This window comes from Phoxinus phoxinus (genome assembly GCF_949152265.1).
Source record: "Phoxinus phoxinus genome assembly, chromosome: 11".
Lineage (NCBI taxonomy): Eukaryota > Metazoa > Chordata > Actinopteri > Cypriniformes > Leuciscidae > Phoxinus > Phoxinus phoxinus.
In genome coordinates, this window is record NC_136886.1 from 9,330,124 (window position 1) to 9,347,889 (window position 17,766).

General features: G+C 35.8%; 1 protein-coding gene across 2 annotated transcripts in view; it reads left to right on the forward strand.

Annotated features, from left to right (window-relative positions):
* grm2a (glutamate receptor, metabotropic 2a) overlaps nucleotides 1-16,538 on the forward strand; it is a 49,551-nt gene extending 33,013 nt beyond the window's left edge. For both annotated transcript variants that reach the window (XM_079629080.1, XM_079629081.1), the window contains 4 exons: nucleotides 6,590-7,427; nucleotides 8,785-9,848; nucleotides 14,899-15,076; nucleotides 16,066-16,538. In XM_079629080.1, the coding sequence (XP_079485206.1) occupies nucleotides 6,590-7,427; nucleotides 8,785-9,848; nucleotides 14,899-15,076; nucleotides 16,066-16,139 (2,154 nt within the window). In that variant the 3' untranslated portion in view covers nucleotides 16,140-16,538. The remainder of the gene's footprint in view (nucleotides 1-6,589; nucleotides 7,428-8,784; nucleotides 9,849-14,898; nucleotides 15,077-16,065) is intronic.
* The last annotated feature ends 1,228 nt before the right edge of the window (nucleotides 16,539-17,766 follow it).

Here is a 17,766-nt window from a genome sequence, read left to right on the forward strand (position 1 = left end):
AGCGCCCTCATGTGGAACCAGAGTGGAACTGCAACCAGTTCAGAAGCCGGAAGTTAACTGAGAGTGGCAGTTCTCCCCTTATTAGACATTCTCTGGTCTGGCCAAGAGCCCATTCAAGCACATTTCCAATTTTTCCAAATCGAGGCACCAATCATAAACGTTGAGGCGGGCTTTACACGATGACGATGGCTCTGATTGGTTTTAGGTCTATCCAATTGCGCCCAGAGGCATTTGAGCGACGTCCGTTGGTGACGCCCTTTGGAAATGGGCTGTGAATGAACCTTCCCCAGACCCACGGTTACAACTGAGAAGGGTCTGGTGTCAGCCAGGCTAAAAAAGTATCCCAATCACCCTGAATTCACCCTGTAGTTCCAAAGCAGTTTTACAGTTAACTTAACAGTCCTAAGAATATTTTTTTTTTTGTCAGCAGACAACCCAGAGTTATCTTCACTTCTGAATTTCTATCTGTCCCGATCTCTGTCTCTGCGCTGTAAGAGTTTCTGCAAAAGTGTGTTTAAATTTTTTCCCTCTACTCTGTTTATACATATTTCATAGTAACACTTTCTGTGCTTGGGAACAAATTGTCAGAGTCAGTGCTGTGCCGTTCACTAGCTTTATAGAGAGGAATGTGTGAAAGTACAAGCACAATGTGTGACATTACATGAGTTAAAAGAGCATCAGTGAATGAGAAGTGAGTGGGAGAATAGATGGATAGTCTATGCAAAAATGAATAGATGGACAGTCGGATCAATTCATTCTTAAGCTGTAAACAGATGGGTCCTGGATATATGAATGGGAAAAATGTCCGTAATACACATTCAATTTCTCTTCTCGCTCTACTTCTCGTTTTTGAAACCCTTCCAGATATAATGCAGGGTGCGTGTCTCTCTCTGCTCTGATGCTTCTGTTTCTTGCATTATAAAGGAAGCCAAAAACATGGATTTCAGTAAAGAGACTGTGAGTCATTGGACCAAGGAAATAGTGTAATGTTATCTCCAGCTCAGCTTGGATCTAGTGTGAGCAGAAGCTCCCAGAGCCTTACAAACAAGGTTAATGCTTACCATACAGTAGCTACAACGTAATCTCTCCCTCCTTTTATCTCTCTTTCAGTCACTATTTTCTATTTTTTGCCTCTGGATCGTTCCTCTTCTAAAATGTCAATATGAAGGCAGTGCAGAGGGTATATTGATAGAGTGGCTGACAGCAGGCCAGTGTTAAGCAGCTGTGTAAATGAATAAGACGTGAGCGCTTTGTCAGATCGAAACATATCTTTATGGGACAAATTTTATTTGCTCATCAGTAAATGCAAGATGTATATCCTGATGATTCCTGTATAATGTTCTCAAGCGAGTGACAAACTGATTAACGAAGGTAAAGACAAACACCTGTATGTAAAATATTAACCAGCTACAACAATATTCTCAAGAAAACATGTTCGAACATGTTCAAAAAAGTTTTGTTTGATAGATCTCCAGATTGGTATTTTTATTTATTTATTTCATTTCAATTTCAGGAGGTTTTTTTTCTTCTTTTTTCTTTTCTTTTTTTACATTTCTTTATAAATTGCAGTTTTTATGTTAGAAGTTACAGGTAGCATGTCAAAAATCGCAGCATCCACTCAAAACACTATAATTGGAATAGTCAGAATCTAACGTCAGATTGACATTAATCTCCAACGTTGGACAGACGGGTTGATGTCAGAAGCCAACATCAGTCAGGTTCTGACGTCAGCCCGACTTTTATTTTTCAACCAAAATGCAACCCTTGCAACCAAAATCATCCCCTGCTGACGTTTCTACTTTCTACTTAAGGACCCTTTTAAAGAAATGTAGTGGAGTAAAAAGTATGATATGTGTCTTTCAAATGTAGTGAAGTTAAAGTAAAAAGTTTCCAGAAAAAAAGAATACTTTAGTACTCAAGTCAATGTACTTTGTTACTGTCCACCTCTGGTTAATTGATAGACAACAGGTGAATGGGATAACTAATCAATCACACGGAAAACTAGACAAAAAAGACATAACATACAGGTTACAATAATAAAATGATTTCACATTTATTTTACAGTTGTTAAAAAAAAAAATCATTTCGATATTGTGATAAAATTAATGAATGTGATTTTCATCTTAAATAATTTAGTTCAATATTTTTCCAATATGTTGAGACATATGGAGACACGAAAATGTGAACAACTGGATGTGTTAAATGACAAACATACAATATGTCCACTTCTTCCGTCAAACACAAATCCCGCTGTTCAAAGCCACATACTCTCTTCTAGAATAATTAATTCATTTTACTCTTCCGCCTGCAAATCCATGTGGCTGGTGATTTTCTTAATTAAATCCTAGGCTGTGTCTCGAAGGCAGACTCTCTGCATCATGACATTATGAAAAAGGGCATTAGCTCCATATCTAATGTGTTTAAGTCACACAAAGCCATTTGGTATAATAGAAAAGCGACCCACGGCTAATCAGCGCTAATCAATTGGATTGAAATGCTCCTCAAAATATGATTGAAATTCCTGTTGAGAACATTAAGCTGGTACTGTAACTGTGACCAATTTGAATTTTGAAACCTTTGATGATCTTTTAGTGTCTGTGCACTGCCATCTGTTTTTTAATATTTCATATTCATTAACGGTACTTGCTAACACAACCAATATTGCTACTATTGATCATACTTTAAGTTACCCTTTTTGTTTAACTTGTCCCACATCATTTGTGCTGCGGACGTGGAAGATTCACCGTGCTATCCCCCCAAAAAACATGGTACTTTATTGTAAGTAGTTTGTAACTTGCTTGTACGCTGGATCCTTGCTATTTATCAAGCTGTACTATATACTAAAACACTGGCTTGGTGAAAATCATCTTATTGTGTTTGGCAGCTTGTAGAATGTCATCAGGCAGAAGCAACATTTGAATAAAAAATCCTGAACTGTAATAAATAAATAAATGAGCACCTGCATGCACTTCAGACTGATGGCGGCTATTGTACAAAGCCGGCTAATTAATACAAGACTGCTATTAAATCTAATTTAGAAGCAAATTAGAAAATGAACTATAATTAAGAGGTGATTAGAGCATAGACTATAATTTAGATAATTACTGATAGTCTTAAGTCATATTTCTGCAACACCCATGGAGTTATATATCTTACTTACATGTAACATGTTATATTACTTCTCTTTTTTTTTACCATTAATAATACATTATTAAATAAATATGTTGTGGATTTCACCTTGCTTGTGTTTTTTCCTCAAATCCTGCAATTTGGCCTCAAAGTAAGGGTGTCAATCTATTCTAGAGGATATGAAGAAAAACCTGGCAGCTGTCTTCTAATATGTTTAAACACAGATAGTCTGGACTTGACAAAGAAGGAGCGTTTGAGTTTAAGTTAATGTTATATGACATTGAATCGTAAGAGAGGCTGATCTCAAAGTGAGCTAGGAAACCTCTGGGGAAACAAAGTAACAACATTAACCTCTGCTTCTCAAAGGCACCCTTTCATATTCAACCCAACTTGTTTCTATAGCAACAGATATGAAAAATGTATGCTGAACTTTTCATATTGCGTCTCTCTGAGAACTGTAAAAAAAAATGCCCCTGGAAATTCCTATATATGAGATGACTGGATCTATATGTCATCATTATGCTATGCATTACAGAGAGAGAGAGTTTTATGATAGAAGGTTATGTCTAATATCTGTATAACATAATTCTGGTATCACATTAATATGAATACACATTTTATCTAATGTTAATTAAATTTAATAATTATCACAAAAATTGTATTTATATTTTATTAATTGAGTGCTTTTTCAGAAACGCTTTAGTTGTATGTTCATCTAATGTTTTTTATTTATTTTAATATTACTACTTGTTTCGGAATTTTCAGATTCAAAATGAATGTTCCCATAATGTCTGCAAAAAGATAAAATTGAATGTTTGCATAACCAGGATTTTTTTTTTTTTTAAAGGACATTTTTAATGGTCAGAGAACATTCTGAAATGTTTTCTAAACTTAATGGGTATGTTAACAAAATGTTCGTAAAACATATTTTTGTTAGCTGGGAATGGACTATATTTGTCCTAGCTTACAATATACAGTCCATGAAAGATTTAAAAATACTTTTAAATTAATATTTAATGACCACGTTTTCATTTATTAGGCGAGCAGTCGTTTAAGTTTAAGCACTTGATCACCCTGTTGTGGTTTATATTATATTTATATTATGAGCTTTGTAATAGATAGTATAGTGTTGGCCCCAGCAGTGCCACATAGTCAAAAGTGACATTAATATTGACGTAAAACAGACTGCCATGCATTAGTAACCACAGAATGACATGAAAATTGCTCTTGTATGCATTCTTGAGGTACAGCACTTACAGTAAGTAGGGCAGTGTGCAATATAAAATTGACTGACATCATAGCAGGCAGGTAGTATTTGTTCTTAGGTAGTAAGTGGCCGTTTAAGTGAAAGTACACGAGGAAAGGCAGTTACATTAATCATTTATTGCCTTTTGTTTGAAGGAGAAAGCTGGTCTTGAGACTGGAGGATGTGAAGAGCAGGTTGTGGCCTTGGTGCTTAATATCTTTATTCCATTTTTGTTTACAAAACCGTGGTCAGTAATTGCTTTATTTTTACTGTGCACATACTTTGTGATTCCACTTATAATGATATTTATTAGGAGATTCGTTAGGGATAAATTAGTCCCAGTCTAGACGTCACTCCTACGGACCGCTGGCTGAACGTCTGATGTACGTATATGGCACATAAATTGGAAACACTTCAGGAGTTTCAAAGTCGTCATCTGATTGGTTGAATCCTACCGGATTTCCAGGAGACGTGTGTGTCGCGTTCTTAAACGGTCCACCTGGAAACAACCGTTGTGTTTACGAGTGCTTATCAGGATCAACTAAATGCTGGATTTTCAAAATTCTGTGAAGTACGTAAAGTTTGCGGCCAAGACTCTCTAAATTACTTCCAAGAGTGTTACACACCGGCCTGTTATTGTAGGAACATCGACACCCCTAAACATGAACAAAACGAACTGTGATTGGTTGGTTTACATGTCAGTCAGACTTTGTTGAGCTTCAACAATAATCACATTACAACTATCAAATGACTTTTGTTAAATGTCCCATGTGGATTGGGAAGAACTTTTTATGAGCCCTTTTCTTTTGCGTATGAGATGTGTATTCATGTGCATTTCACTTCGGCATGTTATGCAATGTTGACATACAATACAGATAAATCCTGAAGAGCTTTCTTATTCGCTGCTGCCGTCTTCATGCTGACTTTCCCTTAGGCTTCTAAGGAACTGCCCGAGGCAAAGACAGCCAGGCTCTATTGCATATCACATATTCACAACTAAAAAAACACTCACATACTGCTGGCAAAGAAATTGGTGTGCAAGACTATAGATCTAGTGCTTCAGTGTCCATCAACACCTAGCCAGTGAATGAACTCTCTCATAGAGCTACAGTTTGCGTACATGATGCGTATTTCATAAAGAAATGTCTGTTATGGCAGTGGAAGGGTTAAAGAGGTTTTTTTTTTTTTTAAGTTTAATAACTGCAAGAATAGAGTTGCCGTTCGCTGACGATGCTGCACCCAGAAGCCAAGTTTCCTGGGGTAATATCCTTTGGGATGATATTATTTTATTGTAAAAATGGAAATGTGAAGTGTTGCCATTACGGTTCTCAGAGAAGTTGGAAGGGTGAGACTAACTAATCACGATGCTAAGTGTGGTTATAACTGTCATAATTTGTGTTATCAGAGGAATTACATTCTCATGAATTTTTCTTTCTTTTTGTTAAACTGACTTTTTCAACGTTTTCTGTAAATTCAGATGAATTATTTTGATGTATGCTCTATAATATAGTATATAGTACTATAGTATATATACTATACTATAGAGTCTATAGCAAAACAGTAACTACGACAACACAATCTCTAAATAACATTATTTGAATAATTTTAGTCATAAGAACAATTAATTATTATATTATAAATGTGTGTAATTAATATTGTTTGAAGTTTGTGGTAAGTACAATTTTTTATGTTTTTGAAAGAAGCCTCGTATACTGATCAAAAACACAACAAAAACTGTAATATTGTGAAATTTTATTACAATTTAAAATAACTGTTTTATATTCAAATGTATTTTATTCTTGTGATGGCAAAGATCAATTTTTAGCAGCTATTACTCCAGTCTTCAGTCAGTGTCACATCCTTTAGACATTTCTAATATGCTGATATGTTGCTCAAGAAACATTTCTCATGATCTATGTTGAAAACAGTTGTGTGGCTTAAAATTTCTGTTGAAACCATGATACCCTTTTTCAGGATTCTTTGATGAAAATGACGTTCAAAAGAACATCATTTATTTGAAATATAAATCTGTTGTAACTCCGAGTACTGGGCTGCACAGGGTTGCACTTGCAAGGTCTAAATAAACATCATTTTGATCACGCCGTTTATGAGAATTATACTGACAGCCAACACTCATGAATCACAGTGAAATAGTGTGGCCATTTACACACTTCAGTAGTTTTTCATCACAGTTTTTCATTTGTCCTTTTGCAGGTGGCCAATCTCCTGCGTCTTTTCCAGATTCCTCAGATCAGTTATGCCTCCACCAGTGCGAAACTGAGTGACAAATCCCGTTATGATTACTTTGCCCGGACTGTGCCCCCAGACTTCTACCAAGCCAAAGCCATTGCTGAGATCCTACGTTATTTCAACTGGACTTACGTCTCCACCGTTGCCTCAGAGGGCGATTACGGCGAGACGGGCATCGACGCCTTTCAGCAAGAGGCCCGAGCCTTGCAAATCTGCATCGCTACATCCGCCAAGGTCAGTCGTTCCATGGACCGCTTCAGTTACGATGGAGTAATCAGATCTCTGTTGCAGAAGTCCAACGCTAAAGTAGTGATCCTCTTCACCAGAAGTGAGGACGCAAGAGAGCTCTTGGTTGCAGCGAAGCGCATGAACGTCTCCTTCATCTGGGTGGCCAGCGATGGCTGGGGGGCGCAGGAGAGTGTGGTGAGAGGGAGCGAGAATGTGGCGGACGGAGCTTTCACCATTGAGCTGGCGTCCTATCCGATCCCTGAATTCGCAGCGTACTTCACAAACCTCAATCCATACAACAACACACGTAACCCCTGGTTCAGAGAGTTCTGGGAAAACCGCTTTCAGTGTAGCCTGCACGACATTAATTGTGGGAAATATTCTCTCCGGGACGGCAAATTCGAGCAGGAGTCCAAGATCATGTTTGTGGTCAATGCTGTCTACGCTATGGCCCATGCCCTTCACAACATGAGACAAGCACTGTGCTCAAATACCACCAAACTCTGCAGTGCCCTGAAACCAGTGAATGGAAAAAAGCTGTACAAGGACTACATCCTGAAGACAAATTTTGACTGTGAGTTTTTTTTTTAAGTGATAGATTATATAATTTAAGTTCACTTTATAATCAGTAGTTCAGCAAAAAATGAAATCCTGTAACTCACCTTCATGTCATTCCAATTCAATAGGATATTTCTTCTGTTCATTTTCAAAAGCAGAAAGGACTGAAAAGCACCATAAAACTATAATAAAGATGGTCCATAAACTTTTCCCATAAATATTCCAAGTCATCTTAAACCATATTGATGCTTTGTGCAAGGATCAGACTTAAATATAATCAGATATTTACCAAAATCATCCATTATAGATCGTATATCTTTATCTTACAGTATATCTTTACCGACTGTGATTGGCCAACATTAAATATGACAACTTGCATTTCATGGAAGAAAGTCATATGTGTTTAAAACAACATAAAAAAAGAATTATTATTAAATATGAGTTCATGAAAATGAACACATTTTCAATTTGTTTATATATATTCAATGTTAATTCAACATTAACAGTTCTCTTCTCATTAGGCAATACCTGTAAATTAAAAATAAAGAAATAAATAAGTCCAACAATTTCAACATCCTTTTTAGTTGATTTGGCTATTGTTATATTTACTGATGACTCCCATTATGCAGTTTTCAATAATTTGTAATCCTGGGATTCCAGCTAGCCTATATATACATCTTCTCACTATAGCATGCAATGAATAAAGTTAATAAAGTAAAAACTATTTTTTTTGTATCACTATATCTTAATAAATGTGTCTGTTCTTTGTTTAGTCAAAGAAATCAATTTGAAAGATATATGGATCTAGGAAGTTTCCCCCAGGGGAAAACTGCTGCTGTCAAATAGATTACACTAATGCATGAATCCAACATTATGACCTGTGTACAGTCTAAGTGTTTTATTACATGCATTAGCCTCGTTAGCCCCTTGCTAACTTCTAAATGATTTAAACAAGTACAAGCAGGGATGTATATTAAATGTCTGTGCCGAGTGGTCAATTGCTTGTATTAGGGAACTGATGGCAGACTGTCAAGTTCCTATAGCTATTCTTCATCTATTTCTTTGTTATGTTTCATTTTTATGTTCTTCCGAGAATGACAAATTACATCATAGAAACCAGGCGATGTATCAACCTCCTGACTTCCATTATGTAAATGTACCATTCGCACCTGAGTCCACTGCATCTAAAACCTAATGAGAAATGGTCATGGCAGAACATGGAAGAAAGTAGACTGGACTTACATTAGAAGGTCTTTCTGGGTTGGACATATTGTGCTTACAAAGAAAAACACTTTGCTGCTGTAAAATATCTATTTATCTGTTGCCAAAAATGTAAATAAATGATGTTTATCATATGCCCTTTGTGTCCGCAGCTCCATTTCGCCCTGCAGATACAGAGAACAATGTTCACTTTGATGCTTATGGAGACAGTCTGGGCCGCTACAACATCTTCCATTATCACAAAGAGAATGATGGATATGTCTATAGGAAAGTGGGGTATTGGGCTCGGGATTTAAGTCTGAACACAAGCTTGATTCCTTGGGAAAGCCAAGTGGTGCCCACATCCCAATGCAGCGACCCATGTAGGAAAAACGAGATAAAGAGCATGCAGCCCGGTGACGTTTGCTGTTGGATTTGCATTCCCTGCCAGCCCTACCAGTACCTCCTGGATGAATTCACCTGTGCGGATTGTGGCTTCGGACTATGGCCTCTGGACAATCTCACGGGCTGCTACAACTTACCAGAAGAGTACATTCATTGGGAGGACGCTTGGGCTATTGGGCCGGTCACCATCTCTTGCCTTGGTATGCTCTGCACACTCTTTGTCATCGGCCTCTTCATAAAGAACAATGAGACACCGGTGGTGAAAGCAAGCGGACGTGAACTTTCCTATATTCTTCTGCTAGGTGTCCTCCTTTGCTATTGCATGACCTTCATCTACATCAGCAAACCCTCTGCCGTAGTGTGCACGTTACGGCGGCTCGGCCTGGGCACTTCCTTCGCCGTTTGCTACTCTGCGTTGCTGACCAAGACCAACCGCATCGCTCGGATTTTCAACGGCGTTAAAGATGGAGCTCAAAGGCCGAGGTTCATCAGTCCAGCTTCACAGGTGGCCATCTGTGCTGGTCTGATTTCTTGTCAGCTCCTGGTGGTTGTGGTCTGGCTTCTGGTTGAGGCTCCAGGGGTGAGAAAGGAGGTCAGTCCTGAAAGAAGAGACGTGGTGACATTGAAGTGCAACAGCAAGGATTCTAGCATGCTGATGTCCTTAACCTACAACTGTGTCCTCATCATCCTCTGTACATTTTACGCCTTTAAGACTCGAAAGTGCCCAGAGAACTTCAATGAAGCCAAGTTCATCGGCTTCACCATGTACACCACGTGCATAATCTGGCTGGCTTTCCAGCCAATCTTCTATGTTACTGCCAGTGACTATAGGGTAAGTAAATATGAGCTGTACAATGCATGGTTGTGACAATAGCTCACTAATGGCATTTAATAGCTTGTCAGCTTGTTTCTATGGAAATAATAGCCTCTAAATAAGATTTACGTTCGAGTCAAATTGAAATGTCTTTTGTAACCCTTTTTACTTCCATAATGTGACGTATTTCTGAGTGCAACGGGATATTCAGCAGGATGAAAACGTGTAAAGGTTGAAGGAATTTCATTCAGTTACTGAATTGTGAAAAGTATTGTACAACAGAACAGAGCAATGTGGTTTGCAAGAGAAACATTGAAACTAAGAGGGATTTGTGCGTCAGGCCAAAACAGAAAGTCATTTCAGAGGTAGAGCCAATTATCATATTATATTATATTATATTATATTATATTATATTATATTATATTATATTATATTATATTATATTATATTATGTTATATTATATTATATTATATTATATTATATTATATTATATTATATTATATTATATTATATTATATTATCATTAAGTAATTTATAATTTTACAAAAGATTTTTATTTGAAATAAATCTGTTCTGTTGAACTTGCAACATTCTAAAAAAATATGTTTGTTTGTTTTACTTTAACAGTTTGCATCAATCTTTTTGAGTTCCACATATCCATATTCCACATATGCTCCACAATCCACATATTTGACCAACAAACTAGATTGAGTTAGAGGAACTTAATAATTTGTAACATAAACACACATTTTTAAGTTGAATCCAAGTACTTGATTTGCAGCCCTGGATTAATCTGATCTATTTCAGTTCAACCCACAGCTCACATAGCACATGCTAAATGTAAATGTAATTTAACATGCCAATTTAATAAACAAGTAAGATGTACTTGTCACTGGCATTAGCACAATCTTTGCATATAGAACCAATGTAGTTTACGTTCATGTCGTCTATACTCTTCAGCATAATTGTAACCACATGAACTTCAACAGAACAGAAACTCTTTTAAATGTCAAATATAACAACATTAAACACAAGGTCTTTCCCCTTACTAAAAAAAAAAAAAAAAAAAAGGACTACTTATCTTTTACATTTATTCTACTTATCCAGTCCATGGTGGGAACTAGAAATCCACAACCCAATTTCCCAAGTCATCAAAACAATTTTATGAAATCCCTACAACTCAAAAAATAAATAAAATAATAATAATAATGCAGAAATATGAGTTTATATTACATAAAATATTAAGTTGATGTAAAAATAAACATTATTATGTCCGCAGAACTCAACACAATAATGTTTGCAACTTAAAACGTTAAATTAAATCAATAAGAAATGTTAACTTTAAATCTAAATTTAAATACTTTATAGATTGTATTCATCAAAATAATATCATGGTTTCCACAAAAAAATGTAAGCAGAACAACAGCATTTTCAACAGCTATCTGAACATCTTAACAATCTTTTGTACTGTGTACATATGTATGTAAAGTGCTCTGATGAATTATGCACAATAAGACCAGGACCAGTAGCAAAAATGAATGAATGAATGAATTAATGAATGAATGAACGAATGAATGAATGAATGAATGAATGAATGAATGAATGAATGAATGAATGAATGAATGAATGAATGAATGAATGAATGAATGAGTGAGTGAGTGAGTGAATGAGTGAACAAATGAGTGAATGATTTTTAGATTTTAAATTATGCAAAATCATTTAGATTTTTTCTTTTTTTAATTGCAAGAACGAGTGGTATACATACATATATAGTGGTATACAGGTATATGGTTTTTAATCTTGTATGTGAGGACCACAATATAATTTTAAAGTTTCTCTGAACATAACTTTAAATGTCATTTATGCTCAACATAGTTGAGATTTGGCTATAGTCTTCTGACACATTGTTAATGAATGCCGTGCTTGAGTGTTCTGTATAACAATGTGATTTCTTTGAGAAGTAAATCTTGTGCCGGGGGGATATTACCGGCTCTCCTCTGGGAAAAGATATCAGAGGGGCTGTCTCAAATCACACTGCACACACAATGACAGCATGGAATATTTTTCATCATTTAGATAATGAGCTTCTCTTATAACCCTTAATCACTTCCCGACACTGACTTTATCCTTTATTTTTAGCATATATACAATTTCCCTGAGAGCGCGAGACTGAGAGTTTGCCTGATTGATTTTTTTTGTTACCATACCTGCCAATTCAGATGGCAGATAGAAAAATCTCTTTGATCACCTGTCTTTTGCACTGATGAAAGGAGAAGCTCACATTTCATGTGGCTCAAAAGCTGTTCAGTGTAGAACAAAGAAAGTGGGGATCTTTCTTCCTGGCAAATGACTAGCCTATGAAAACATGCTATTCAATTGGTCAGAGAATCCTTCAGTCAAGTGCCTCAGGACAGACACCATTAAACACTCTTACATTTGACAACATGAAACTTTTATTTTTACAGTTTTAACCCTTTGATGCATGCATTATTAAATTGAAAAAAAAAAGTCCTAATTTTTATTGTCAAAAACAATAATATAATAATTTCCAAAATGTTTTAATGTTTGTTTATTTATTTATTTCATCACCCATGGTGGTTTGGAAGTAACATCACACCCTGATTCCCCTGTTGTGAATTAAAGGGTCACAGTGCAACACAAACTTCTAAACAAGAATATAATAATTTCTAATATTTTTTAATGTTTAAATTATTATTATTATTATTAATTATTAATAGTTATTTATTTAATTTTGTTTTGTTATTTATCTTCACACATAGTTTGGAAGTGACATTACACCTTGATTGGTCAAAATTCAAACAAAGAGTTACAGTGCAACGCAAACTTACTTGCCATATATCATTTTTATATATGTGCATCCAGAATAGTCAATCTGCCTGGTGCATATAGCCAGCACTGCTAGTTTAAACGGACGTTGTACATGGCATTTGGATGCTCCAGTGAGCAAAAAAAGAGGACAGAAACATGATCCGGATATGTTATGGCTGTAGGGGGCTTATGTAAGGGTCAGTTCTACATCATCCATCAAGAATAGACGAAAGGATACAGAAAGAAAAAAGTCAAAAGGCCTCAGGAGAGAGAAGGGAATCTCCTTGAATTCCGATTGGACAGGATGTCATCCTCTGTTCAGGGTTTCCGCATTTTATATATATATGTGTGTGTGTGTGTGTGTTTGTGTGTGTGTGTGTGTCTGTGTGTGTCTGTGTGTGTGTGTGTGTGTGTGTGTGTGTGTGTGTGTGTGTGTGTGTGTGTGTGTGTGTGTGTGTGTGTGTGTGTGTGTGGTGATGTGTTAGAGCATGGGAGAATGATTCCCAGCTGGGGCCTGTGCTCAGAAAGCAAGGTGTGCCTTAGAGACCGAGACCTCGCCGCACACAATCCCACACACACTCACAGGAAATGCAACAGCCTCATTCATCCCGCAGATATCATTTTTAGTTGTATCATTTCTGCTTCTCACCCACCAACAGCATTGATGTGCAGAAGAAAAAGCACATGCTGCTTGTAAGATTTATATGATAAACATTTGATCTTCAGAATCACATAAATCACAAATGCGGAACCAAAATAAAATAGTCGGCTACAAAAATCTGAAATTCAAAATCCTGTAAATAAACAAAGTATAAACTTTCAATTTTCTTTAAGAAATTCATATTTTTTATTACAGCAAGGATCAAAAGTTACAGTAGACATATTTATAATGTTTAGCATCAAAATGAAGCATCAACATTGATACTAAGAAAAGTTTCTTGAGCAGCAAATCATCATATTAGAATGATTTCATGTGACACTGAAGACTCGAGTAATGATGCTGAAAATTCAGCTTTGCCAACATAGGAATAAATTACATTTTTAAACATATTCATTTAGGGAAGAGTTATTGTACATTGTAATAATATTTCACAATATTATGTTTGTTATGTTTGGTCAAATAAATGCAGCCTTGGTGAACAGAAGAGACTTCTTTACAACAACGTACTGACCCCAAACTTTTCAACAAAATATCTCTTTATAATTTATATATATACAACATTCTGAATACCGTGATTGGTCAAAATTAATTATTATAGAGCCATGTAATATTTTTTGAGTCTCTTTGAAAAGCAGATTTCCATTTGCAGTTGGGTTCACGTCTGTGTGTTTGTTTGTACTTAGCTGAGTCGTTCCAGTTTTTCACTCTGGAGATATTTTGTTAAAGAATAACGATGATCAATTATGGAGGAAAATCAGACTACAACATGTGTCTCATTCAGTGTGATATTTTATATAAAAAAGTGCATGTTTATGGAGACAAGAGCAAGGCTTGCTGGGAACGCATACAAGACCTTTCCAAGCACAGCTCTCTGAACGATGCATTATTTAAAGCATTTTGGTTTATTCTGACGCATTGCCGCGCTCACAGAAACACTTTTAAATCTATTACTGAAGAAAGAATGAGCTACTCTTTGTTCATTTGGTATTGAGGAAAAAAAACTATAATTCAGCTGAACCATGTTTTGAAATGATTTAACAAAGGTCATATTGAAGTCCAATGCTTGACCCTGAGAGGACTGTTAACCGCAGCTTTTAATATATTTTGCCCAACCGAAAGAGGATAGCAATGGCATGGCCGTGGATTTGAAACGCAGGGAATGCACATACTGATAAAAATGAATAGCTTGAATGCACATCAATTTAGATAAAAGTATCTGCCAAATGAAATGTCCAATGATACAAAGCCAACATCTCAGCCTAAACAGTGAACATCTTAGAACCGGTTCCTGTTGATTCACCCCCTCTCATCAAAATGTTATTTGGCGATGCATGTCTCTAATACCTGTATTAGTATGCATGAGATTGCTTATACACGGCACACACACCTGCTTTGCGCATGGATTCATCCTCTTAAGATACATCTTTAGCCGCATAGGCTTTGGCAACACTTTTGGAATTGAGTTCAATGGAAAAATAAATTCAATCCCATGTTAACATCCCTGTTGAATATGAATACGCCAGTCAGGTGGTATCACGGTGTGAATGTAATCGCTTTTTTTGTGTCTACTCTCTCAGGTACAGACCACTACCATGTGCATCTCCGTGAGTCTGAGTGGTTCAGTGGTGCTGGGATGCCTCTTCGCTCCCAAGATCCACATCATCCTCTTCCAGCCCCAGAAGAACGTCAGCACGCTCAGAGTGGCCACCACTCGATTCAGTGTGACCACTGGCCCTGGCTCCAGCTTCTCTCAAGGTACGGTATCATTTATGATCTCTGTCTTTAATATACCAGCATCATCGTCAATATAAGCAATCAACAGCTGTTTAAATCAAGCATTTTGAGCAATTCGTGTCACCCATATTCGAAAATGTGGATTGGCAATGCCTGAACTGTCATTAGAAATGAAAAAGATATTGATCAAAATATTCAGTAATATTCAGAGAACATAAAGTATCATTGGCCCTGTGAGTGCAGATATTTAGCTTTATTGGATTACATTGATATTACTGAAACATCCCTGAGCTTAGGATAGACTTTGAGCGCTGTTAATTCACAGTATATTCCTGTAGGCTACTTTCTCGAAAACGACATATATCACCCAGAATGCATTTTTTTCTGCGGTATATTGCTGTTTTAATGGAAAACAGCATGATACTGTTAAAATTTGGACGTTTTTTTTACAGCAATTTTTTACAGTGTGAATCCCTTAAAATGGGTATTTCACCTCAAATAAATAATATTTAGCATAATGATGTAAGTATTCGTTTGCATAATGACAGACAATTCCTCTCATTACTGTAATGCAAAAATACTCATTCTCAGTAATGTTATGTGACATTTAATAAATATATTTTAAATTGTAAACATTTAAATTTACATCATGGTAGAATTTGTGATATTGCTGCATTACAAAAAAATATATATTATATGTATTACCTACAGTAATACAAATATGAGGAGAATCAAAACTGAAAATTACACAAAAAAAAGCTGAAATATATAAATAAGAAAAATATTAAAATTGGGTGGAAAAAGTGGTTAATTATTATGAAAATAATGTAAAAATGCAACAAAAAAATAGATTTATAATTTTTTCTATTTGTGCAATGTTTTATTAATATATAAAATAAAAATATATTTTAATGAGATTCCCCCACATACTTGAAAACATCTATTGAATGGCAATGATACACTGTGATATGCAACTTACGACATCTTTATTATTGAAAATGTCTTTACAGCCTCGGCCTCCAACGTCGTGCCTACAGTATGTAATGGCAGAGAGGTAGTGGACTCAACAACATCGTCACTCTGAGAAACAGGATTCCTGTTTGTTTGCCAAATGCAGTATACAGATAAATCTTATCTTCACTAGTCATGAAATCAAGTGTTTGCTAATGTTGAGGAGGCTATTCGGAATAAAGAAAGCCTGTTATGTTGTTCTCAACGTGCTGTGAGTACAATATCCCATTTTGTTTCTCTCTCTCTTTCTCTCTCCGACTAGTTAGATAATATCAGTGGGATGCCAGTTTAAACTCTGTATACCCGTTCTTTTTATGGAAACCATAATAAAGTATTGTTTGAGATATGGAGTTAAGATATAGTAAATCTGTTTAAAGTATTATATACAAGATGTTTTTAATGTAGATTTATGGTGATTCTGGTTTGTGCTTTCTTGTAATTTATGTAAATAAAATGTGTTTTATATGAATACAAGCTTTCCTGGTCGTTTTAACTTGATACTGTATTATATTATATTATATTATATTATATTATATTATATTATATTATATTATATTATATTATATTATATTATATTATATTATATTATATTATAAGTTTGTACAATTAAGAAAATTACACACATCAGCTTTAAAATAATTAAATATTTATATGCAATGTTCATGGTATACAGAAACTTGTACATTGTCCCCATCTAGAGGATGTAGGTGCTCATCACAGTTTCACTAAACTTGGGTGAGGTCAAACTAAAATGATCAAGTGTTGGGCTTTAAAGCAGCACTAGGTTACTTTTCTTTTTTTTGCTCTCGGGGTCCCCCTACAGTTGGGAAACAGTATTGTCCTCTACTACTGTCGTAAACTCTGTCATACATGCACGTCCATTTGTTGACAACCATGATAGCCCTGAACACTGTAGGAGTTCACATGCAGGTGTTCTGCTTGTGTCGCGTGTGAAATGTCTTCATCCAGGTACAGTGGCATATATTTCAGCATGTCATATGAATATAATTTCATGGGTTTTATTTTTTTCAAACGACAAATGATCGTGATGCTTACGTTTACAAGCCAGCGTCATTATAGTAGCCTAGTCTATTGGTTACCGTTTTACTGAATCTATATGATACTTCAATGCAATGTTTGAGTGGTAGATATAATAACCATATATCGTCAATATTATAATATCAAGCTACCATAGATGAATCTGCAAATTTTACAAATCGATTTATTATAGCTTGAGGCAAGACAAATAAACAAATATCACAGACATGTTAGGTATCCTAAAATATTATTTTGTACATCTTATATATTTACTTGAAAGAATGTAGCCCCTACCAAACTTGTACACGCCCTTTAGACATAGGCTTTCATTTGATATTTGAAAGTCCGCATCGGTCGAGCATAGGGTTGCCACCTTTGAAGTGTGAAAAACCGGGACACAGATTATTATTATTTTTTGTGGTCTGAGTCTGAGTTGTAGGTTGTAAATAGTATTTTCTTTGACACTGGTGGCTCATCCGACTTTGTTGTGTTATCCTCATAGACAGTGGTTATCCTCCTCGTCCGTCTCTCTCCCCATTTCACACAATAGATGTAAATAGACATATTTTAAAAAGCTATCTAGCAACTAAACTCACACTGTATCATCTTGGATGTGTGTTGATGCGCGCGCGCGACCGACCGACAGCACAGGCAGTTGCTAG